Here is a 24,547-nt window from a genome sequence, read left to right on the forward strand (position 1 = left end):
TTTGGAAAGGACTAAAGTACAAGGCATATTAATAGAGATTTGGGGGGAGGGGGAAAACCCCAAACAAAATACTCATCTGAATGTTAACTACAGGAATAATATAAGTTGTTTCGTTTTATCATGGATACCTCTTAAAAAAGGGAGCTTGGATTCACTTTGCATTTGGGTTCTTTTTTTCTTTTTTTTTTTAGTTAAAATACAGTCAGGTTGTATATTGAGTATTCATATTAGAGCTCTGTTCAACTGTTATTCTTGCAAATGTGAGAACTCTATCTCCATTTTTTAATGTTTTCTAACTTAGGAAAATGCAAATCCATTACATCCTACTCTTAAATATAAATAAAGTAGAAGCAGAACGTACATCAGATTTATAATGAATGGTTCAATGCTGAACAGAGATGCTTGTCAAGCTAGGGTGAAATCAGGGTGTATTATTTTCTTGAGCCTATTTGAAAACCAGCTTGCATCGCGTCATGCTGCCTCTGCTCCCCAGCCTGAATGCTCAGGTACCGCTTACAGCTCATCAAGTCGGGGTTGCCTCTCGCACGAATCCTCCTTGGTGAGGGCACACTGGGAGCTTAACACGTTTGCCTCAGTGCTCCTTCTTTCCCTTGAAATATGGGAACAGCCACCTGGTCATGCAGTATTTTGGATATGTTACGTCATCCCTAGATCCTAACTCATGTCTCTAGAATGACTGAGGTGTTTATGCTACTTGATGGCTACGGGATTGATAATGGGCTGAGGTGCTTAGGTCAGTGGTTCAGCACAGATCGAAGGGAATTGATACTGATATCAGCATGCTGATGAAATAGCTCTGCAAGAGAGTTACAGTAATTCATTTCAATCTGAATTATTATCTTGCTGTAGCAACAAAGGAGATGTTTCACCATATTGACTGTTACCGTTCCTGGGGGAGAGGCCAAAACCTGTCAGGAATTTGACACTGACTGACTTTATTGCACAGTTGTAATTTGAGATAATCTTTGACTGTGGGGTTAAATACTGGAATAGAGGATATTCTCTCAGTGTTTTAAATAAAACCTTCCATAGTTAAGTAAATTCTTTAAAAAAAGAAAACAAACAAAAAAACCACCAACAAACTAAGAAGTTGCTTATTCAATGTCATATCAGTTTTAAAATCATTGTATTTATTTGTTAGGTCTTCTCCTGAAAATGTCAATTTGTATTTCTTCTTGGTCACTTCTCTGCTTATAGCAAGTAAGAAATAATGGCAAGCTGGACTAATTGCATTATTGGATAGACATTTAGTCTTTTAAATCCAAAGCAGTAATGACCTATCTGAAGACGTGCTGAGGTAAGAGAGGCCTCCTGGATGTTACTCCCTGTTAAAGATGGAATAAGAAAACCAGTATAGTTTTGCTTAGGAAAAGCAATGTGCGGGGAGGTTGGGATAAAGCAGAATCTTGGAGCGGAGGTGAGACCCAGCAACCCTGGCTCCACACAGGGAGCGGGGCCAGGTGCCCTCCAGACACTGCTAGCCCCCTCTCTCAGGAGCTTTTCCAACTGTGAAGTTGCAACGCTAATACTTCATTACCATCTGTTCCTTTCAGACATGTTGAGGTGATTAATTTGTCTTCTTAAGCCCCTTGAAAATGAAAGCAGTCTATTAGTGCTAAGTAATACTGTTAATTGGCAAGAGAGATGAAGGCAGCATGTGGGTTTACAAGCTGGAAATAAATAATTCTAATCAACTCCTGCGGTACCAATCAAATAACTTGGTGGGACTGGCTGCGTCAGTCACTTGTGTGGCTGTCGCCTTTCAGGGGACTTCAGGACTTCAAGAGTGAAGTGAGTTTTGGTTTCTGTTTTCTTTCTTTTCCCTCTGCTCAGAACTATGGATCTGGAATTAAGAACACAACGTGCCTATTATGCTTCTTTCCAAAGCCTTGCTATTTACACAGGTCACAAGATCCAGCTGACCCTCCACAAATCAGGAGAACCTAATGCCGGTGAGCCTGTGCGTGGAGCCCTGGGACGTGTGCATCTGCGAGTACAGCGTGTCTGCTGCCTTCTGCTCACCACCCCACTGCCCTGCCCCACGTGCTTTGTAAAGGGGAAGAGACGGGTAAGCTGTGTGGGTTAGTGAGAATTCTGTTCCTTTTCTCGCTCAAAAAGAAACTTGCAGACAGAAAATCTGCCCAATACAAAAATGAGCGTGCCCCTTTTTCACCTCTGCATTCTGGAACAAGTGTATCCCTTTTCCATGGGGCAGCACCCCTGCCCTGGGCTTAAACCAGTGCTGCGGAGTCATTTCTCCTTCCCAGAGCTCCTTCATGAGACAAAGTACGGTCACTTGTGGCTTTTACTGCCAGTCTGTGACTGTGAAGGCAATGGTGCATGTCCTTTGCCATGGTCACTTGGATGTCCAGCTTCCAGCTTTCTCAAGCTGTAGAGTGCTGGATCTTGAGCTGACAGCCATCACATGTACCAGGGCCAATGTTTTCAGATAGCAGAGTACTAAGCTGTAGCTTGTAAGTCTTTAAAAGCATTAATCCTATCTAATATGTGACCTAAACAGATGTCATCTACCTTATTATCAGCCTTTCCGTATACTACGGGCTACGCCACTCAGACGACATGTGAAGGAAGCTTAGAAAACAAAGGGGGGAAACGCAAGGGAGGAAACAACACTGCCGACCTCCAGCCCCTTCCAGCCACCTCCTGCTTGCTTACGGGTGGAAAAGACAATTCCAGCATCCCCGGTGTGGCGGGCGGCTCAGCGGTGTAACGAAGGAGAGGTTTTGTCCCCCCATGGTGTTAAAGGTAGTGTAACATAATGAATCTGGGTCAAGTGCTTCCGTGAACTCCTGTGGGCCAGGATTACGTCTCCGAGCTCCACCTGGCGCTCAGCAGCTGTGCTCAGCCTGGCAGTATGGAACCGCTCTTGCTTCCCTGCCTTTTCTGGTCCCTGCTCACCTCCTACAGTTTTGACTGTAAAGCAGAGACGGGGTCACAGCTCCCTGCACAGTGACCCTTGTGGAACACCCTTTTGTTGGTGCTTTCCAGCACACAACTGCTGAGGAGCAGCTCTTCGCAGTGCAGGAATCACACAGAGCCATCCAGGCTTGGGTGCCACGGTCTGACCTGCACTGTACCACCCTGACAGCGACGGCAGGAGCTGGCGTTTCTCCCCCTTCCCCTGCCACAGACACAACACCCTCGGTAATGACACATGTATAAAAAGTCAATCCTTTCATCTCCTCTGATTGCTTTTTGCAATGGCCGTAGGTAATTTGCTTACCCTGGCACTGGCTGTAGTGCAAACTGATTCACCCCAGACTGGGGCTGAGCAGAAGTTCCTGCATGAAGGTAAATTAAATGCTGTCTTGTGTTCACATTGTCTGAAAAACCCTACAAATGCCATTGCCTCAGATAATCCAATTTTAGGAACGCCTGTATTAATTTGAATTCGTGGCGTGATGGGTTATGCTGTAATTTTTTCCTTGTTTTCATAAATTTTATGCTTTTTTCAGCATCAACCTCAGTCTAACAGTAGAATTAGGGGTTAAGTTAGTGCCACGCTGCAGTAGCTGCTTTCTTGAATAGGATCTTGGAAAAAGATGACAAGTGTTTCTGAGAAAGCAGAAAGAGACCTGTTCTGATTGTGTGTTCATCAACCCACTTCTCCACTTAAATAAGAGCAATCCGTAGAGCCATAACACAGCATAGTTGTCAAGTAAAGCAGCCCTTGTGCTTTAAGCCTGCACTGAGAGTCCTTTCTTGCGTGTGTGCGTGTGTGTGCGTATATGGGGGGAGGAAAGTTCACAATATTTAGTGACCAAAATCACACAGCTCTTTCACTACAGGCTGAATCTATGTTTGTGACAGAACAAGTTTTCTGAAGTAGGTTGAAGCTTTCTAAAACCAGTTTTAGGTCAGTTAAAATTGTTTGAAATCCCACGCCTGCCTCCCTCCCAGCGCGAGCCCTTCGGTGCTGTGCTGGAGCACTGACACCAGGCCGTGCCCGGGGACGCGGAAAGCAGGGATGCGTATCTCCTCTGCTTTCGCTTCCTTGCAGGCCCTTCCCTCGTGTGTGAATATGGGTGTTTGTGGTGGGGCCAGGGCCCCACTTGGGTCACCAGGTCTGCTGCCTCCCTGCACCCTTTCTCCTCATTAGGTTCTTATTTAAGTTTTTTGCTATTTCTCTCATAGAAAAATGGGATATCTGGGTGTTATATGCCTTTAGAGAAAATAAAGTACTTCTCTCTATTGGGGATATTAAATTTGGAGGCTCCTACCCTGTGCCAGACACCAACTTTTTCCTGTATCACTTTCCCACCTTCCTAGCGTCGCAGAAGCCAACCGTCTTTTGCCAAAAATGATTAATAATAACCTTGCCTAGTTTAAGCTCATCTCAACCCTGCTGTAACAAGCAGGAGGTAATGAATGATCTGGAGAAATACATTGTGCAGGACCAAGTGCTTTTTGTGTATTGGTTTGTTTTCTAACTAAAATGCAGAGTGAGTCCCTAGGAATAAATAGTTTTTCAGAGATAATGTTTTGACACTAACTCAAATTCATTCATGCCCAGTTATTGCACATTAACAGCTCTCCATTAGCCTGCACCTGAGCTGTTCTCCAAGCAGCCAAACGCAAAGCAGCTGCCCCATCCTAAAAGCCAGTCACTTGCAGGCTCAGAGGCACAGGGGGGTTTAACCCCAAAACCCAGCTCTTCAGGAAACCATAGGTGTCTGAAATTTTAGCATTGAGCCCTACACTTGCATGGGAAACCTTTCCATTACATTCTAATTTCTTAAACTTACAGCATTTTTAACATCCCAGTTGTGCCAGGCAGTTAGTTAGTCAAAAGATGACTGTGTGGTGTGTGCGGAACATGACTAAGGGTTTATGTTTAATATTTATCTCCTTTCTCAATATTTCAAGTTGTAGGAGCCACCAAGTCTAGGATCAACGAACCACTGTTGGGATGTGACTTTGCTTATGGAATGTATTTCTCTGTGTATTGTGGACTGTGGCAGAGGGTATTTTCAGCCAAACACCGCAAGGAGAATTATATCAGGCACGGAAGAAAAGCCGCACTCCTGGCCTTGGCAAGTCTTATTACAGGGATGCACAGCCCTTACGACAATTTTTTGGTTGATGTCTTGGAAGAGGTTGCTGATGAAGTCAGTAACACGCTTACTGACAAATAATACTTTGCGTTGGCACGTTTTTGTGTAGCTATTGGGCCATTCCTGCTGTCCTGCTGTGGTCAAGGCTATTGTAACCCACAAAACATACACGGGCATTCCTCTCGTTTGCAAAGCACGTGTGAGTTGCGGTACCTGCCCACCATACCTCAACAGAGCGTGCTTTCCACTTGATAGGTGGGAAGACATTTAATTTCTGGACATCAAAGAATCTCCTGTTTCTGCAAAAGGATACGTGTATATGAAGTGGTTGCTGTTTGAGATGCATCTACCGGCTGAAGTTTTGGAGGGTTTCAGAAGGGAAACATGAATAGCAAAAAAAAGGCAGAATAAAATGGGTGAGGATTAAAATGGCCATACCCATGGTTTTGTTTTAGAGAATACGTTGGGACCCTTAGGAAAACCTACTTGCCCAGGCATCTGTCACACCAAGATGCTGTGTTGACAAACACCTGGATGTGTGGGTATGTGCTGGCCAACGTGTCTGTGGGCTGGGACGTGTCTGTCTAGGGTATGGGGGCCTAATACCTTCATTGCATACATGATTAAGTAGTATGCAAATAAAGGTATTTCCCTCTACAATTGCTAGTAACCCCTATTGCAGAAGAGAGAGCATTTCTGTTATCATGTGTTAAACCTGTTCCTTTTTTCTGTCCCTCTACTCAGGGACGACACTCCTTTGGCTATAACATCTGTTGTTATTTTTTGCATTGATAGGTTTGGACCACAACAAGTAAGAGATTTGTTCACGCCTGTGGCGGGACCCTTATTCTCAAACACTGGGTCCTCACTGCAGTCCTTTGCTTCCAGAAGTAAGTTCTGCCTTTGTGTTTGACTTCCTGGAGAAGCTACAGAAAACCTTTCTGGGAACCTCTATAAATGAAAGATGTGTGTGGAGTTAGGTGTATTCTGTGCTTCTGTTTCATGGGAAGTGGGACAGACTACATGCGGGGTAGACAACTAGCAATTTTAAAAAGTCTGCAGAAATGAGAAATTAACTAGAGGAAGGAAAAAGGCTGAGTGTGGGCTGCAGGAAAAGGTTATTAAAACATCTCCGTAGAGTCTATATATGAAATCATTTGTTTGGGAGTTCAAAAATATTTAGTTTATCTCTGGCATTGAGGTAGCTTGACAAATTAAGCAAAGATCTGAGGCAAGTAAATACAGCGCAGAGAGCTTTGAAGATCCCCTGCAGGGAAGCAGAGCCTTGGACTTAAGCACAGCCGACTGCCGCCCCGCTGGGCTCCTTGGGCGGGTGGGTGGCTGCGAGGTCAGTCTGGGCGATGGGCAGGGCGAGTGCTGGGGGAAGGCTGGGGACAGATCTGGCGCGCAGCCGTGGGACTGAGTGCCAGGTCACGGCCTGCCTGGAAGGGGACCAAGGACAGACATCAGAGAGGACGTGAGGGAGGGAGGGCCGCACACCCGGGCTGGCAGGGACAATGAGAAAACTGCCTGCTTCCAGCAGCAGGGCTCGAAGCATCTGGCGATTCCCCCGGGAGCTGCACGAATTGCCCTGACACAGACAATGACGACTCTTCCGGAATTTCATACTCCACTTTGGGACCTTTGCTGTCTCTGAGAGGAGCCGCTGTCGGCTTGTTAGACTGCCTTGGTATCTGGCTTCACCTCCAGCTGTGCTGTGCGTGCTGTGCCGTGCCGCTGTCGGGGTGCTGCCCTTCTTCATTTCCCTTTTAAAAGGCAGTGATGTGCTCCTTCGCTGTGCGGTAGAGCTACAGAACAGGGAAATTACATTACAGGGTGTTAAACATAGAAGTTAATGCAACTGATTCTCTTCAACTAAAGGGGAACCAAAACCATTCTTTAAGAACATGTGAATAAACCCCATAAAATTCTCTATAAAATCATTGCAGCAGAGAATGTTCCTCAAGTTCTTTGTGTTTTGGGTGGCACAGAGTAGCACAGTTTGTCAGTACCTAAGAACTGCAGGAAAAGCTTTGGCTGCTCTATCAAGGCTCGTGTTTCAAGGGGGTGTGGAGGGATGGATCCCACCCTGCCCTTTATTTTCACACTGCAGCCGAGCAAGGAAGAAGTCTTGGAGTGTACAAAGGGGGTCATTAAGCACTTTTGCCGAATCAAGGCAAAGCCAAGTGGTGGTGGGGCTTTATGGTGCAGGACTACGTGACTCTATGTGATTCTGTATATGAGTGATTCCCGTTTGGCAAGAAGTAGTACTGAATTTTGGGTACAGCAGCACATTATGTGGTGTCATACACTTCCAGAGGGAAAAAGTTGCATGCGTTAACTCTCATTAACTATCTTTGATGTGTATGTAGCCCCCTTTTACACATCCGAAATGCTTCTCTACATACGTTGGGTGGGGGCACACTGTCAATGCTGATACACATTTTTATCCAGCACTGAGGAACAACACAGCACATAAACCTTCATCTTTGCTACCATTTGAACATGGGGAGACCATCTTGTTTTTTTTTTCTATAAAATCACATCTCTACCCAACCTTTTGCCCCTGTTTTAGCAGACTACCACTTTGTTCTTTGCTCAGGCTAATCCCATTTTAAATTTCATTTTTTTTATCTGCTATGTAGGTTTGGGTAAAAAGGCACATCTGGTGCGGCTAAGGGTACGGCAGAGGGAGGAGAGGTGTGTGCTCCTAGTGGTGGGAGGAAAGAGCCCATTAAAAATATGCATATGGTTCCTTACTCTCACATTCCTTTAGGGGTGAGATGGAAGATGTGTCCGACTGGCGAGTCCTCCTGGGAAAGCACAACCTTAGCCACAACGAATCCACACAGAGACTGTATTGCATGAAGCAAATCTACCAGCACGAGTGGCTCCATGAAAACCACACAAACCATGTGGATTATGTGACTGCCTTGGTCAAGCCTATGGAAGACCTGACAGCACCCCGCTTTGCCCGCTCTGCCTGCCTGCCCAGGAGGGGCTGCTCTCTTCACTCGGGACAGTCCTGCTGGGTCACCGGATGGGGAGACACAACAGGTATAGTGCGCTGCTGGTTTTCAATGTCAGACAGGGTCGGCACTATTTTCTCTTAAATCCAAATACACAGAGAAGGATTATATAGCACAGCCTGTGCCTCCTACATGCTTAGATGAAGAAACCTGAAATGCAGGTTCCTAGGGTAACAGCACAGCTGGGATTAGGTGCCAGACTTCCACTTTCTCTTAGGTCAGCGTCGAATTATTTGTACTCTGGCTGCAGCCGTGAGCCCTACCCTCGAGTAAGATCCTGTTCAAAAGAATGGCTCCTTGGTCCATGCCCAGAGGAGCTCCAGCACATAGGACTTGGCTACCACATGTATGCAGAGCTGCACAGCTGCTTAGGGTTCCATTCGAAGCCCTTTCTCTGTTTTAAGTACTGTGCAAACACCTACTAAAGGCAGCGCTCCGCAGACAGGGGTTCTCAGGGCTGCTGGCTGGGTGGTCCTGGAAAGGTGGAGACCTCCTTGCCTTCAATCGCTAAAAGCGCAGGCAGCAGCATTTGTTTCCCAAACTTTCAGTAAGCGTGGTGCACAACAACTGCTGGTTGTCCCTAACCCTTTGTTATTGCTTCCCCCTTTTGCTGCCCTCCAGGACAGTAACTGCATCCTTTTCCCCACTGAAAACTGCGATGGCAGGTATTAGAAGTGCTCTGCTGGGCTTCACGCTTGGGGAAAGACGAAACCAGAAAACAAAGTACTGTGTAAGGCCAGACCAAGCAGTGCACGCAGGGCATTTTCCAGTGGGCACGAAAACGACCAAACCCTGGTGGTTTGCCGCATCCCCTGACATCTCTGCTTCATCCTTCCCCTCCGCTTGGCTTTGCCGCAGGGGCGGACGGTGGCCCGCCGTGGTCCCAGCCTCTGAAGGGCGGCCAGGCTGCCACTGGTGGCCTCCAACGGCGCCCTGGGGCTGAGGTAGGCGGGCGGCCTTCCCGTCGCCACCGGGGAGAGGGGGGGACGCCAGAGGTCCAGGGCTGCTCCGGGGGGAGAGGCCCTGCCGGAGCAGGGTGCCTGGGGCGGGCGGCCGGGCCCCGCTCCCTCACAGCCCACACCGCGCCCGCCGCCGGGCCGCCAGGGGGCGCTGCGGGGCGGCGCGGGGCGGGGGCGTGCTCTCGCGAGAGCTGCCGTTCGGTGCCGGGTGGCTGCGGCGGCGCGAGGCTGAGGGGGCAGCGGCGTGGCGGAGGTCGGTGAGCTGAGGGGGAACGGCTCGCCTCGGGGGGGACGGGACGGGGAACGGCGACAGAGGCGAGGTCCCCCGCCGGGCGGGCGGTTGCGAGCAATACGTGTGTGGGACACAGGCGGACACGAGTTCCCCAGCCGCGGCCGGGCGGAGGCGGGGGGGTAGATGGCGGCGTCGTTAATTTCTGTGAGGGATTTCTGTCAGTTTCGCCGCCCGCTTCGGGCTGGTTTAAGAGAAATGCGCGTCCCCGTTCTCCGGGAGGTGGTGGCCGGGCGTCCCCGCGCGGGGGCGGGGAGCGCGGCCCGGGCAGGCCGGGCTCGGCGGGGCCCGGGAGGGAGGTGTCCGGCGGCCCGGCCTCCCGCTTCGGCTGCCGCCAGCAGTCGCCGGCTGGAGGTCGTGCAGGCGGCCCGGCCTCGGTCGCGCATGACCGGGCAGGAAACTCTCGTTCTGTGGTGGAGGCCTGACATTGATCCAACGCGAAGGGCGTGGGTTGATTTTTTTTTTTTTTCCCTGATCTCGCCTTCTTTTTATGCCTGTGAGACGTTAAGCTGCTAGCATGCCTAAAGTCATCGCACTCCTCGATCGAATACTCGGTTTTCAAAGGTTGTGGAAGCAATAACAATCGGAGTTAGAAAGGATCAGGAGTTGTCGTGCACCGTGCATATGGAAAGTGTGGAAAACGACTGCTGTTAGGTAGTGGGTAGGTGGTTTGAGCCTGAGCTTTCGGGGATTTTGTTAGTCATTCTTTCAGCTTTAAGCGCGGTTTTTGTGACTGGGATTAAAGGGAAAAGCTGACAGAGGAACAAGGTTGTTTTTCGCTGGGGTTTTCGGTAAGTTATGCGGTCGCAGGAGGGGAAAAAAGCTGACATTTAAAAAATACTGTTCATAACTCTGCAAGTGCGTAAGGTTGCATTGATGGATATACATAGAGCGTGGCAATGCCATCTTTGGGGCCATAGGCTTCAAGCAGAGCAAGGGATTTGCCAGTTGTTTCCCAAAGGGATTTAAATGCAAAAGTCTGAAAGATGGTCATGTTGTAATGTAAAATCTGTGTTAAGATAACAGCATGTCTTTGCTGTTCTGGGATGTCTGCTTTGGTATTGTAGGTAATTATGGCATGGTGATTTCAGGCCATCATATTTAGATATTTTGTGATTTTATTTGTGTGCCTGCTGTTCTATACTTAAAAAAGACATTTACGATCGATGAAATAAAATGCTGATGAGACTTATTGTCTCAACTGCACTGGTGACTTGTGACTCCTTGGAACCCGGCTCTTGTGAAGGCATCTCAGTACAAGTGCTTTGTGCACTTGGCCGGGCTCTTCCAGGGCTAAAAATAGGCTGAAAAGGCAGATCTGTGTGTTCAGGTTTGTGGCATATCCAGTCCGGTGCAGACAGGTAAAACCTACTTGAATTTTAGGAAACGTATCACCTGAAACTTTTTTTTAATTATTATTGTTCCGTAAGATGTTAATTTCACTTACTCAGAACTGTTAGCGGTACTTTTTTCTGCATGTGGCCTGTGACTTACGAAGTACGGTGGCACACAATTGTTTTGAACTAAAGTAATCTTCCCCCCAGCAGACGTTCTGCACAGATAGTGGGTCCTGGTGTTGGTGCTGTACTGTATAAAATGCTTGTTATGCTTGGATGTAAATGGAAATGTCTGAGATTCAGCTTGTGTACTTAGAGTACTTCACTCCCTGACCACAACTCCCACATACCTAATTTGGGATAGTTACTTAAGAGGAACTACTGTTTTTCTGGTGGGATAAAATGGAAATGAAGAGTGATTTCAGTTCAAACAAGCCAGCTGGTTTAAAACCACATGAAGTCAGGTCACAGAGACCTTTAGAACAGCCTTGTCCTGCCAACTGAAAGAAATCATTCCACATTTATAAGTAGAGCCTGTTTGGTTTTGTTCCGTTCAGAAGCTTTTCCCCAGCAGAGGCTTGGCACAGCCATCTTTTTGAGGTTATTCAACACCCATTTGAGGTGGAAAACAATGATCTTCCTGGGTGCAGCAGGCATGGTTGTGCTGAAAGTGAAAAGCTGGTAAAACCAGTTTTCTGCTAGCCTGTTAGCAGATTGCTGGGCAAGGAGGGGTTGTCGTCTCCTCCTCCTCCGCTCCCAGCCACTGATATTTAATTATAATCTAAATTTTAAAAAGGATTTTTTTTTTGTCCAGCAGCTTCTGATAATAGAAGCAGGAGAAGGCTATGGGAAGTGGTACCGCGGGGGTGGCGGCAGGCAGACAGTTTGGAGGCTGGAGATGGTACAGAGCGCTGGGAGGAGTGATGCTGTGAGCACAAGTTTTGGCTGTGGGGTCTTTGCAGGGACAGCCCTCCAGCCAGCCTTTTGGGTGTCAACAGAAGCAGGCAAAAACCCCTCTGCAAGGACTGGTAGTTATTTTGCAACTGGGAGCAATAGTATTATCTTCCTGCCTCGTTTGGGCAGCTCTTGTGGTTTCATAGCTATACCTTCTTTGCGGATTACATGTAAGTGCCTACGCGTGCTTTCCCCTGCGTGTGAAATTGTGGAAGCAAGGGGAGACACGGTAAGAATTGTGTGTGTAGGTGTCATCTCAGTCCCGCCAGGAGCAAACCGCGTCCGAGCGGTTTGTTATCAGGCGGATTTCTGGAACTTGCAGGTGCAGTGCTGGACCAGGGACCCTCTTGGTGCAGGGGGTCTGTGCGTGGCCGGGGACGGAAGGTTTGATTTGGCTGCTGTGTGTCCCTCGGTGCTGCCGCAGGAACGCGCGCCGGACGCCTTAGCGCTCGCCTGTGCTGTGTTGCATTTATTGCACGAAGAAGGCGCGTTGCCGGCCTTCCGAAGTTGCAAGAAACTGTGGTTTTGTTGCAAAATTCTCTGGTTTTGCGGTTTAAACTGCCGGCGAAGGCAGGAGGCGCTGGGTATTTTCGATAGGGGAGGCTGGCACGGACGTGCCCGGTGCCGCTCCCGCTCCCCGCCCCGCAGAAGGGCTGGCGGAGCGGCGCGGCGGCCGCCCCGGCCCAGGCCCCCCGCTCCCTCCCGCGCCCCCGAGGCGGCTCCGGCGCCTCCCCCGGCCGCTGCCGACGTGCGGGCGCGGCCGGGCGCTGTGGCGGCGGGGCGGGGCCGGGCGGGGGCCGGCTGCCCGGCGCGATAAGGAGCGGGGCTACGGGGCACCGGGGCGGCCACCAGCGGCTTCTTCCCCCGCGCCGTGACCGGGTCGCCTGTAACGGAAAGGGCTCTGTAAGCAGGGCGCTGCGGAATTGCTGCCTTCGCCACGGAAAGTAAGTGCAATTTCAGCTGGTTTGAGGCGGGGGGGTGTGCGTCCCATGACCCATACCCGTGGTGGGCTGCCTTCCTGGGGATGGAAACGGTTCAACGGTGTGGAAATGGCCAAAAATGGTGATTGCAACCATGTATCCTGTTGCAGAAGTAATTGTATTTTGTTACTGTTGAGCCTAAGCCTATGATCTCGGGTATTTCAGAGCATGGGACCCGACAACGTCTTAAAACACCTCGCGCTGTTTGGTGATAATCGGGATGTGAGGAAATGGGTGGTTACCCCTGCTTGTTTTTGTTAGACGCTTGTGGAAATTGAAAAGAAGGATGGGTTGGCTCTCATCCTCAACTGTAATGTTAGTTTTATTGGGTAATTTTTGACAAAGCTTAAGGACAGCCATTTTACAAGAGCTGGCGGGCTGCAGGAGAGCAGCATTCATTCTCTCTGTATACATTTGGGACTCTTGCAATCAAATGAAAAATCAGAAAAGCAACAAATGCAAGTATTTTCAGAGGTCATTCGAGGGGCCTGTGTAAATTCGTTAAATTTGACTGTGCCAGTATGAAGTTGCTCATGCAAAGTGTGAAAAAGTAGCATTTCTCCAGGCATTAAGCCCAATTCCCTAGTGGCATAAAGTCAGAAAACACAAAAATGGCAATGCAGCATAGTTTGGACTTGGCATTTGTAGATACACAGCTTAATGTATTTTTCACAAAACTCTTATAAGTACATTATCTACTGTGTGAGCAAACATGGCAATTACATTTAGCCTTTCAGACTTTGATCATTTGTTATGTAAGAGTACGATGAATGAAATAAGAAAGACCAATATGAATTTTTTGTTTACTTTTGAGTATGTGACAGCTTTTAATATATCTAACATCCGTGTTTTCTTGGCAGGGTATATCTGCCATTGCATTAATACTTTTAGATTATATCTGACAGCTAGGGCCCACGCTTACGTTTTGACTGTAGGTTGTACGTGAGAGTTGACAAGCAAAATAAAATCTAAGGGCTGTTATGAAGAGAAAGCTTCCCTTTTATTGAACATCACTAGCAAGGCAAAGATCATGAAATCTTACAGAACTGAACCTGTGAATGAATTAGAGTATGTGAATACAAGGGCAAAACTGGCATTCATAGAACAGAATGGAGAATGATGCATTTTGGACTTCTGCACCCTGTCTATAATTTGGTGTAGAATTAACATAAGCTTAAAACATAAATTGAAGTTGACTTCTCTTGTAGTTGTGTTCTGTGCTTCCTAGAAGATGAGACGACATGGCGAGGATGGGATTGAGTTGGGTGCAGGGTCTCGGTGTGGCTGCTGTGCCTGCTCCATGTCTCACGGCTGGGGGCTCTGGGGAGCCCCTGGTGTGGAGGGATCCAAGGGAGATGCAGCCTCTGCTGCTGCCTCACAGCAAAGCTGGCTTTTCCTGTCAGCTTCCACTTGCGAACCACTCCTAGCCCTCTGCCCTCTGAAATACACAACTTATGTATCTGCTGCGCCTTGGCAGCAGATCTACAGAAGGATTTTTGGGTTGCAGTTTATATGGTCATGGAGCTTGGAAATTGCAGCCTAAATAGCTGTTCAGTTGCACAAGCTCCATGGTTGTCTTGTCATATTCAAAATACTCTCTTCAGTTCCCTCCAGAGGAGTGGTAAAATCGATGAAATATTTAGATTAGTACATGTGTAAACTTTAAATAATTCTGCTGGGGATTCCCATAGCTGTCACTGATGAAGAATTGTTTTAAACAGACTGTTTACTACAAACCTTTAGTTAGTGCTTCAGGAATCCCATGAAACTTAACAGGAGAATAGAAACTCTTCAGTAACAAAATACCCACCATTTAGAAAAACTGCTTATATTGGCACTTCCCATTTTTACTAAAAATCTATATTTAGCTTTTTTCCCTTACTTGCAGAATCCTTACCAGTGTAACTTCTTTAGAAATTTTGTATCTGAGCCTCTTTTACTTGAGGATATACTGAAGTTGAGTAAGTTACTGTGGCTGTGACCAGGACAAAAATAATGGGCAGTGGCTGAAAGTTTTAGCCTTTGCAGCTTAGTAAAGAGCAATCTGTGTATCAGCACTTCACTTTTTAGTCCATCAAACTGTATTAGAATTTTCGTTTAGTTAGAATTAGTTCGTTTAGTTAATTTAGTAGAATTAGTTCGTTTGCCTGCAGCTGAAAAAAAGTGTGACTGAAACAGTTCCTGCCCCTTGAGGCCATGCTCCCCCAGCCCCGGCAGAGCTGCTGAACCTTGCCTGAATCAGCCCTCGGCTGCTGGAGTTTGCTGGCTAGACATAAAAGCCAAAGGGAGGTGGATGGCAGGGGAGGATTGCCTAAGCTTCTGTGGTTGAAGCTGTTGTCAAATATCTGTTGGTTTTCCTGCGATTGTGCAAAATCTGTGGGCTGAGGCATTTGAGAAGACCATTGTCACCCCTGGAGAAAGCTCTGTCTATGTTTAGAGAACATGCATTGGTGTAGGGTCTTAGGGGTATTTTTGTTCACCTTTATAGTGGAGCAGATGGTTCTTCATATGATGCCCTTCCTCTTCCGTTAAAGAGGAATAGAAACTATTATGAAATATTTTTTTTCGTTGTGTTTTAGGAACACTTCAAGAATGAGTCCACCACAAGATAGAAGTAGAAATTCCTGCAGCAGTGAGCCTCTGGTGAAGTGCCTTCAAGCAAAGAAGGACTTGGAAACAGCTATATCTGGAATTGTCAAAGCTGAACAACAGATTAAAGAGAACTGGCGGGAGGTAATTTTAAATTCTTTTAAAAAATGTTTTAATAACTAACATGATTTTACTGCCAGTTTTTGTTATTCCAGAGTACTTTCTATTATGATGATGGTCTGAAATTTTCCTAAAGACTTGCAAGTGTCTTGCTGTGTAGTTTGGTCATGCTTTTGATAAAGGTATTACTAGCTTAGGCACGCAGAATTTACTAAAGCTGTTGGTTGAAACATCAGAATAGAGAGATACTGTTCTTTGATACTTCTTTAAAGGTAGCCTTGGAACTTTTACTACCTTGAGTCATGTGGTGCTGTGGGTGACTGTGGTTAGTTTTTGAGAAAGGAATTGCTCCAAACATACCACTTCTCTGTGACAAATACTGTTTTGTAATCAGCACAGCATATGCTTGTTCATACTGTTTGGCAGATGTTCTAGAAATGGCACATATTACCTTACAGGTAAAAGCCAAGATTCACAGCCACATAAGCCGGCACCTGGAATGCCTGCGCAGTCGTGAAGTTTGGCTGTTCGAGCAGGTAGATCTCATTCAGCAGCTGAAAGAGGAGGCGTTGCAGCAGCAGGCGCAGCAGCTCTATTGGGTAAGAGCTGGTTGCAGATTGTTGCACTGGCATTTTTAAGTAAACTTTCTCCTTGCAAGTATTTTCTCAATTTTAATCTTAGAAGCCAAAACAATATCATGTGTTTTGTCTTCCATGCAGTATTTGGGACAATTCAACTGCCTTATTCATCAGCTGGAACGCTCCTATAGTAATGAACTTGCAAACCAGATTTCAGTTTGCTTGGAGAGGTAAATATATTTTATGATGCAAGTTATTTTGACTTATGAATTTAACCTGATTTTTGATTCTAATAGAACTAACTCACTGTTTCCACGTTTTTAATGGTTCTTAGAAATAAGATCTTTAAAGCAGTCTGAGATAGGATTCCTCTCATCTTTTTTACCCTAGATTGAAAAAACAGGACTATAACGAGCAATGGAGGTACTCACTTGTTCAGATTATTTCAAATATTAGATGTTGATGGCAATTGAAGTAAGAAGGAGAAACTTGTGTTTTGCTGGCTATTTATTCTGTTCTTGATATGTGGATAGGAATCTCTATGCAAGTATTAAAAGCCTTTTTATTACCTAATTAGTGCTAAGTCAGCTTGGAAGCCTTTTTATGGAATAATGCACTCATTCCCAAAAATGACAGATGAAGAAGATTGTTGGGTTTTTTTCCCTTTTTCTTTTTTTTTTTTCCCTTCCCTTAACTATCATCTTTCTTTTTCAGACTGGGAAGTCTGACTCTTAAACCAGAGGAGTCTTCCATCCTGAATTTTGAGGCTGACACATCTTACCTTCGACAGGCTATTACCTCATTTGGTTCAATTAAAACGATGGTAAGCACCAAGACTTGCCTGGGTTGGAATACTTGAAAAAAAAAATTTTCTTGAGGCAGTAGTGCAATGTATTCCAAGTGATATTTGTACTTTTAGTTATAGCTTGAGTGGATCTTGAGTGAGTCATACAGTTTTAGCTGTATAATATATACACAGTGGTTTATTAACTATTGCATGTAGTTCTGATTTTGACTGAGTTTAGATCTAGTTACATACAGGGTATTTTAATATATTTTGGCAGAGACTGAGGGAATGATGATTGTATTCGTACTCCACTCCAGCAACTGAAAATTTGTTATGGTTTTCTTTAGATATTGTATATCTAAAGAAAAGTTATACAGAGTGGATGACTTTCTGCAATACAAATATTTTGAGATTCTTATGTAAGCAGCGTATCTCTTGTATGATCAGAGAAGATTCTCTTAAAGGAAGTGGACTGAAGGTAGTATTTTTATAGTAAATCTTTCTCCATTCTGTTTTTAAACGTTGAGAGAACTGTTAGCTTTACTTTGCTTTACTTCTGCTTTATTGTAGAATTCACCCTAGAAACTGGACAAAATTGATATTTAAATTAACTTTTCTTTCCTTACAGCAAACCTCAGAGAGAGAGAATACTTCTCCCTGGTTCCCAGGGCAGAATTGTGCCCTAATGAACTGTGAGCAGGTAAGATTAAGACTTGTATCTGTGAATGTTTAATTGTATTAAAGGGAAAGGAGAAGTCACGCACAGTATGTAAGCTTGCTTGAGTAATGACTTCTGTTTCTTTGTTAAGATGTTTGAGTAGCCGGTAACAGTCGCTGTGGTCAGCATTAGTGATCTGATGTTCTGGCTGCTCCAAGAGCAGATGTGCAACAACATAGTATGAAAGTGAATTTGAAGTGTGACTGTCAGTCAGAATTTTTTTAATTTAATATTTCTTGATGTTGTCAAGTCAGGACTTGGAACTGTCTGATTCCTTTTAATGCAGAAATTAATGGTTAATCTTATGTTGGGCTCTGCACAGAAACAGTGTCAGTGAAGGAGGGTAGCAAATCAGTTACGGGAATTGTGCTCAGAAGGAGGGTTTTGGCTGGTTTACGCAGGATTATGGCTGTGTCGTGGTTTGACCCCAGCCAGCAGCTAGGCACCACACAGCTGCTTGCTTACTCCTCCCCAGTGGGACACGGGAGAGAATTGGAAGAGTAAAAGTGAGAAAACTCATGGATTGAGATTAAAGACAGTTTAGTAGGTAAAGCAAAAGCCGCGCATGCAAGCAAAGCAAAAAAAGGAAATCATTCACTGCTTCCTGTGGGCAGACAGGCGTTCAGCCATCCCCAGGGAGACAGGGCTCGATCATGCGTGATGGTTACTTGGGAAGACAAAATGCCATAAATCTGGACATCCCCCCTTTCCTTCTTCCCCAGCTTTATATGCTGAGGGTGGTGTCACGTGGCATGGAATATCCCTGTGGTCAGCTGGGGTCAGCTGTCCCAGCTGTGTCCCCTCCCAACTTCTTTTGCCCCCCAGCCCACTCGCTGGTGGGGTGAGGAGCAGAAAAGCCCCTGATGCTGTGTGAGCGCTGCTCAGCAATAACGAAAACATCAACACTGTTTCCAGCACAAATACAAAACAGCCCCATACCAGCTACTGTGAAGAAAATTAACTCTACTGCACCAAAACCAGCACAGGTACATTTATCAGAATTTTGTGTTGTAGAAGGCGTCGCTTCCGTTTCTTGTCATTTGCTCTCTGAAGAATCTGGGATCACAGAACTATTGGTGCAGTGGTTTAAAGTCATACAGGCGACTGAAGATTTACTTTTTTCTTAATTAGAAGGGACTTTTTTTTCTTTTGGTTCAGAAATACTAGTGCATGTTGAGTGCCTGTTGTGATGCTCACCATAGGTTGCCTCAGCAATTAGGCTTTCTCATAACCAAGAATGTTCTTTCTCAGCAGAAAACATTGTGTGGGACAGTGAGCGCCTCGCTTGCAGACTGGCTACTTGGAAGCAGACCTGTGGGCGTTTGCCAGGCTCCGTATGTGCCCAGCACCAATCTTGAAGAATGGGTTACGCAAAAATGTGTGTCAGAGCCCAGCCAGGTACGCCTTTTATGCACTAACCTAGTTTTTAATAAAGGGGAAAACACCATATCCGATTGCAGGCAGAATATGGTGGGAATTGAACCTTCTGTAATTCTCTTCACTCTGCCTCATGTTCAACTTCTACTTTTGCACTTACTATCAGAATTCTCCAAGCTCTCACTGTGTGAATGGTTACTGAACATTTGTCTTTTAGTGTTAATACATGCATTTCAATATGTCTTTACTAGGATTTAAATTCTTCCAAAGTCTGTTATTTTGAGCAAGCGTGGGGAAATCTGAAAGACTTGGAAAACTGGCTCCTGCAGAATCAACAGCGTGATGCTGCTGGGAAGATGGACTCCCCGGGCCGCAAGGACTCCACCTCTACTTTCAACTCGTCCTTTTCCGCTTTTGAACAGGTGGAGGAACTAGAATCCCTTGGACAAGAAGAGATGGACCTTTCTGACTGGCTACTTACTCCTGACACAGAAAATGGAAGTAGTGCTGCTTCAGATGAGAAATGGAAGTATGAATTCAAACCTTTTAGGGAAGAATTCAATTTGAATGATTGGCTCCTCAAAGCTGAAACATGTACCAGTTGTCGTGGCAGCCAGATCAAAAGTGTGGAAATTGAGAACCTGGGAAATCTGAAGTGCCTGAATGAGCATCTTGATGGAAAGAAATCAGCCGCTGCATCTGCTGTCAATGCTTGGCTGCTTCAGCATCCCCAGGCCCCATTGAAGGTGGAAGATGTGTGCAAAGCTAACGACGTGTGTGCCAGCTTTTCAGAGTGCGTGTGTGATGAAAACTGTGGAAAAGAGGCTCTGTGTAAATGGCTTCTGAAGAAAGAAGGGAAGGATAAAAACGGAGTTCCAGTCAGCCAGAAAGATGTACCAAGCCCTGAACAGGAGAAGACCAAGTCTGCTGCCAGTTCCTGGCTTAACCCCTCTCAGCAGCTCACAGGGGAACCTGTTAGTGCAGAGAAAGCGGATTATTCAGCAGAGATCGCAGAACCCTTGAAAGTATTGCTGGAAAGGCCTCTGACAAGCTGGCTAGCCAAGTCTGAGCACAAAGCAGAGAGTGCAGAAGAAAAGGCGAGTAGGGAAAAAGCAGATAATAGTTTCAAGAGTCCTTTCCTAGACCTCCTGGCTCCATTCCACCTCCCCTTGAACGTAAACAGTTGGGTGTTGACTTCAAACAACCTAGAAAATGCTAATCCGCCTCCAGCAGAAGATAAATGGCTTCTACGCAAGAAAGCACAAGTGAGCATGTTCCTAAGTTTTTGTTACTGCTGGGTCTTAAGCCAGTGTGTCGGGTTTATTGTTTTACTGCATGTAATGCCTGCCTTCTCTTCCAAATTCATAGCTCTTCTGGGTAATACTGACTGACAGTTTTTGGGTTTCTTAGCTCTTTTAATGTTTTCAGTGATTATTGCTTAGTTACTTAAGCAGGTGAGGCCAGCGTCCAACACAAATGAAGTTAACATGTTTTACTAAATGAAGAAAGTATTCGTCACAAAGACTCAGAAGTCAGTTTTATTTCTTATTTAACACTTGACAGAATTTTAAGATACATCAGAATGTGTTTATGTTTGGAGATAGATCAGTAATTGAGGTGACCTCTCTTTCAGGATTTTGGCCTTCCTACAGTTTGTGACCTTTTTGCATGTATGAAACTCAATGGAGATAAAGAAAAATGGCTGTATCGGACTCCTTTACAGGTAGGATGCACAGAACGCCTTAGAACAGCTGAGCCTGAACATAACGCGGGGGTACAGAATACAGATGCTGGCAGCTAACTGTTGTCTTCAGAGTTCTCTAAATGTGATGTTTAACAGTGTTGTGATTTCCTCCCCGTAGACCTTTCTAACAGCTTGGACCATTCTACTTTTCCATTATTCCTCCTCTTTTGATCACGAGCCAGGGAGGGAATTACTTATGTTCTTGAGTAAATCACTCTTCAACTGATTGATACTTGGTAAAATCTTGCTAATTTCTGTTCTAACTAGAACATGCAATTAATGTCTAAATTTCCAGGTTGCTTCTTTCTTATCTTGGTAATGTATTTACAGCTGATGATGTGTTTTTCCTTTCTGCTGAGATAACTCTTTTATCATGGTTTTTGAAATTCATGAAAAAAGTCCTTCTCAGCAGGCAGACTTCAAACCCTGAAAGGCAAGATACTCAGTTCCAGGAAGTATTTTAGTATGATTTTTTTTTTTTTTTTTTACCCAGGGCGCCTTACACCTGTTTTTTTTTTTTTCCCAAAAGGGTTGCTTTCTGTTTATTAAAGAGGATAACCGAATTTTAATTTTTTTTAGATGTGAAGAACTGGAAGCATTGAAATCATCCCCTTCCTGCTGATCAATCGCACATCACGCTGAGTGACTGCAGCCAGCTGAATTCTTGTGTTTGTGTTTGGCCATCTGCTTTTTCTTCTAAAATTATAACAAAAAGAAAGATTCCTCATATAATAGAGTTACGGTGCAGAAGATGCCTTTTTGTTATGATTAATTCTGAAATGTAAACCCACTGAGCATAAGCAATCCGATACTCTAGAGGTGTTGGTAAATTCGTATCTGTTATGGGACTACATGAATCTTCTTCAATGGGTTGTCACTTGAAGTCTGTTGAAGCCAATGCAAGTACAAAGCAGAATCTCTCTGGTGCTGTGAAACGTCTGCCTTTGGCAGGGAGTTCCGAAGTGTTGCCTTTCCTTTCAGCTGCTACGACTTTGTCATGCGTTGGGTTCCAGCTTACTGGGGTTGCAAGGTCACTTAGGCTGTATTTGGAAGCAATTTCTTTTACTGAGCAGTTGCTAACTTTAAAGGTTTCATTTGCATCTTGTATTGGTGCATCTCCCGGCTGCGTGTGTGTAGTGCAGGTTTTGAAAAAAATATGAATTTATGGGACCTGACAGGGGAATTGGTAACTTTAGTTTTGAATGAAAACTTCTCTGGCAAATTTTTGAGCCATTTAGAGAACAGGGCACAGTGTTAACTTTCATGCGTCAGTAGATGAGATCCTACCATGTCCCCAGCATTTAGTAACTATTTGAATTTCACTGAAAAAGCTGTAAGATGAAATGTGTACATTTTTGCTAGTTTTGATAATTCATAATGGGCTTTTATTGACTAAACCACTGCAAAGCAGGCATCTTAGCCACATAGTATTTAAAAGTAATTATTTGGGGAATTAGATGCCTTCTCATCAGATTGATGATATGCCGTTTAATTGGAAACACTAACTTGGCAAACTGCGTGGCTCCCACTGATCCATTTTAAAGATATTTAAGCTGTGGATTTCCGTGTTGTTCTGCATATGAAAGCAGGGTCGGGTAACTCTGATCCCTGTAGCTGTGGACATAATATGAGCAGTACCTCTTCAGGTACTTTTGAGCCCACAGGAAGGAGTGCGGAGATGTTGGATGGAAATGCAGATCCTGCCCGTCAGATTGCATGAAAAACTGTGAAGTTACATAGTTTCTGGTGCAGCTTATACTCACTTAACAAATTGCTCTTGGGGACTAGAAAAACAGCCTCCCCTTCTCCCCATCGCTGCAGCCTGCCTGGCAGTAAGAGTGATTTCAGTTCTTCACAACGCGGTAGAAAGGAAAATATTAGCAAGATCCAACCTTGGTCTCACTTCTCAGCGTGAACACATTCCTGTCTGACAGAACCTGTGCATTTGGTTAAAAATAAGTTTTTATCTGAGAGGGGGACACTGCATCTGAAACCAGACCCTGAAAGGGCTTAATGTCAGCGGACCACTCGAGGCTTTCGTACTTCCATAGTTGAGGCTTTACGTTTTTGAAGTTCACTTTCCCTTGGAAGGTGTCCTTGTTGCTGCATGGGGAGACTGCAGGGTGACTAACTCCAATAACAGCCTCATTTGCTTAGCAGTTGAACTTACAGGAAGGCGACGGACGTGCAGCCCACCTCTTGTAATTCCTTGTAGTTGTCATTGTGTGCTACTTTGTCAGTTCATTATGAGCCTTTAAAACTTGGGGGTATGTATTCCTTTACTTACTCAACTGACTTATCATAATTGATATTTATGTAAAACATTGATTAGTCTTTTCCATTAAAAAATAATTGCAACCAAAGGTGTGGTATGTCTGCTTTGCAAGATGGTTAACAGGAAGTGCTGCGGCGCGTTGCCTTGTTAACTCCTGCTTGGATGGTGCTGCAGCTGTGCTTCCATCCCCGTGCTGGAGTCGCAGGTTTTGGCTCTGCGTTTTGCCCCCCCCCCCACGGCTGCACAGACCCCGCTCTCCAAGCAGAAAACCCCAGCACCAGGTACGGCCTTGGGGGAAGCTCCTCACTGTCACTGCACCGCAACAGTCCCACCACACAGGGCTGCTGTGCCCCAGTCACCCCGCTGCTACTGGCTGCTGTAAGAAATACAGATTTAGACAAAATGACATGTTTGTGTCTTATCACTTTAATACTTAAGGAGGATTTATGGACTTTAGTGGCCTTCAGTCGTCTTCTCCCACGCCTGTAGAACATCTCTGGTCTGGCTGCACAATTGGAAGTTAGTTTCTTTCCAGCTCTTCTGCTCTCCTGGTTTTTGAACATCTGGCTCCCTGCATGTTTTGTTCCTCCTTTGAGGATTTTCCACTCTTTTAAACTCCTGGCTGCATTGTAGCATTAAGAGAACATTCTCACGAGAGAGCAGCTGTGCCTGGCAGCCTTTCAAGCACAATACCTTGAATTTCTTGTGGGTGTGTGTGTACACGTAGTTTTTGTAAATGGACTAGAGGTTCTTTGTTAGAAGCGGCCACGTGCAGAACTTCCAAACGCGTATGCTGAATGTTTAGCTTTCAAAGCCAGGGGAAAAAATACTTAAGGTGTTCCAAAGACGAGGAAGACAGAGTAGCAGAAGCAGAGAACACTGTGGCTTACCAAACACTTGGAGACCTTTCTTTGAACAATCTGAGATAGCACATCAACGCCTTGTACAGAGGAAAGCTGAATTCCATTTCTCTCCCTCCCTGTGGAGCTGGAGCAGTTACCTCTGCTTCTCCCTCAGCCGAGTTTCTGTAACAAATGAATCCTCCCAACTTGCTTCTGTGCAAAATAACTGCAGTGCTTTGTGGTCGCACAATGGCTGTATTGGTGAAAGTACAGAGCTTTACGGCTAGAGTATGGAGCTTTACAGCTACAGACTTTACAAGCCAAGAGCTGCCATGGGCAGCTGGGGAAGGTGCCCTGGGCTGCACACACACGGCAGAGGGCAAGGTCAGCACTTGGCAGGCGGTTCCTCACGGTACAGGCTGGGCGAGTGAGGAAAAAACCTGCCATTTCCTCCATCAGGCACACTTGGAGACCAGGAAAACCCTTCCCAAAGGCGGGAGCCAACGCTACTGCAGAGCTCTTGTCAACTCCGGGGCAGGAGGGTCCTTCCCAGCCCTGGGCTCCTGGGGCACCAGACGGCTGCAACCTGAACCTGCTGTTGCACGAGCCTGGCAGCTGTTGCAGGGGGAAGAGACACCCACAGGGAACACAAGACCAGCATTAACCGTGCTGTGAAAGTACCAAAAATGGCTGTAGCGGCCTTTGGTATCACTGCGGTGCCTGGCGTTCAACAGCACAGGCCAACACTCACATACTACACAAAGCTCTGCTTAAAACATACCCATTTCCTACTACCCAGAATTTATTATGCCAGGGGTGACCTCCTGTTAAAGCATAAAAAAGATTTTTCCTTCCTCCTTTTTCAGTCCCAGA

General features: G+C 45.8%; 2 protein-coding genes across 8 annotated transcripts; both read left to right on the forward strand.

The window, feature by feature from the left end:
- The first annotated feature begins 889 nt into the window (after nucleotides 1–889).
- Nucleotides 890–8,209, forward strand: LOC128911125 (chymotrypsin-like elastase family member 1). The gene is made up of 4 exons (XM_054205442.1): nucleotides 890–2,089; nucleotides 2,565–2,787; nucleotides 5,892–5,986; nucleotides 7,873–8,209. Exons 2-4 carry the CDS (start codon nucleotides 2,776–2,778, stop codon nucleotides 8,207–8,209), a joined length of 444 nt encoding a protein of 147 aa, XP_054061417.1. The 5' UTR covers nucleotides 890–2,089; nucleotides 2,565–2,775.
- Nucleotides 8,210–9,260: 1,051 nt separating this feature from the next.
- Nucleotides 9,261–22,920, forward strand: NCOA4 (nuclear receptor coactivator 4). 7 transcript variants are annotated; one of them, XM_054205314.1, is made up of 10 exons: nucleotides 9,261–9,337; nucleotides 15,224–15,377; nucleotides 15,812–15,952; nucleotides 16,073–16,161; nucleotides 16,646–16,754; nucleotides 17,347–17,418; nucleotides 18,688–18,834; nucleotides 19,065–20,078; nucleotides 20,447–20,536; nucleotides 21,137–22,920. In XM_054205314.1, exons 2-10 carry the CDS (start codon nucleotides 15,237–15,239, stop codon nucleotides 21,140–21,142), a joined length of 1,809 nt encoding a protein of 602 aa, XP_054061289.1. In that variant the 5' UTR covers nucleotides 9,261–9,337; nucleotides 15,224–15,236; the 3' UTR covers nucleotides 21,143–22,920. The 7 variants fall into 7 exon arrangements, with proteins under 7 accessions (XP_054061289.1, XP_054061286.1, XP_054061287.1 ...); XM_054205311.1 differs by lacking the exon at nucleotides 9,261–9,337 and adding an exon at nucleotides 9,698–9,819; XM_054205312.1 differs by lacking the exon at nucleotides 9,261–9,337 and adding an exon at nucleotides 9,698–9,819 and having other exon boundaries at nucleotides 18,691–18,834.
- The last annotated feature ends 1,627 nt before the right edge of the window (nucleotides 22,921–24,547 follow it).

Source organism: Rissa tridactyla, chromosome 6 (genome assembly GCF_028500815.1).
Source record: "Rissa tridactyla isolate bRisTri1 chromosome 6, bRisTri1.patW.cur.20221130, whole genome shotgun sequence".
Taxonomy (NCBI): Eukaryota; Metazoa; Chordata; class Aves; order Charadriiformes; family Laridae; genus Rissa; species Rissa tridactyla.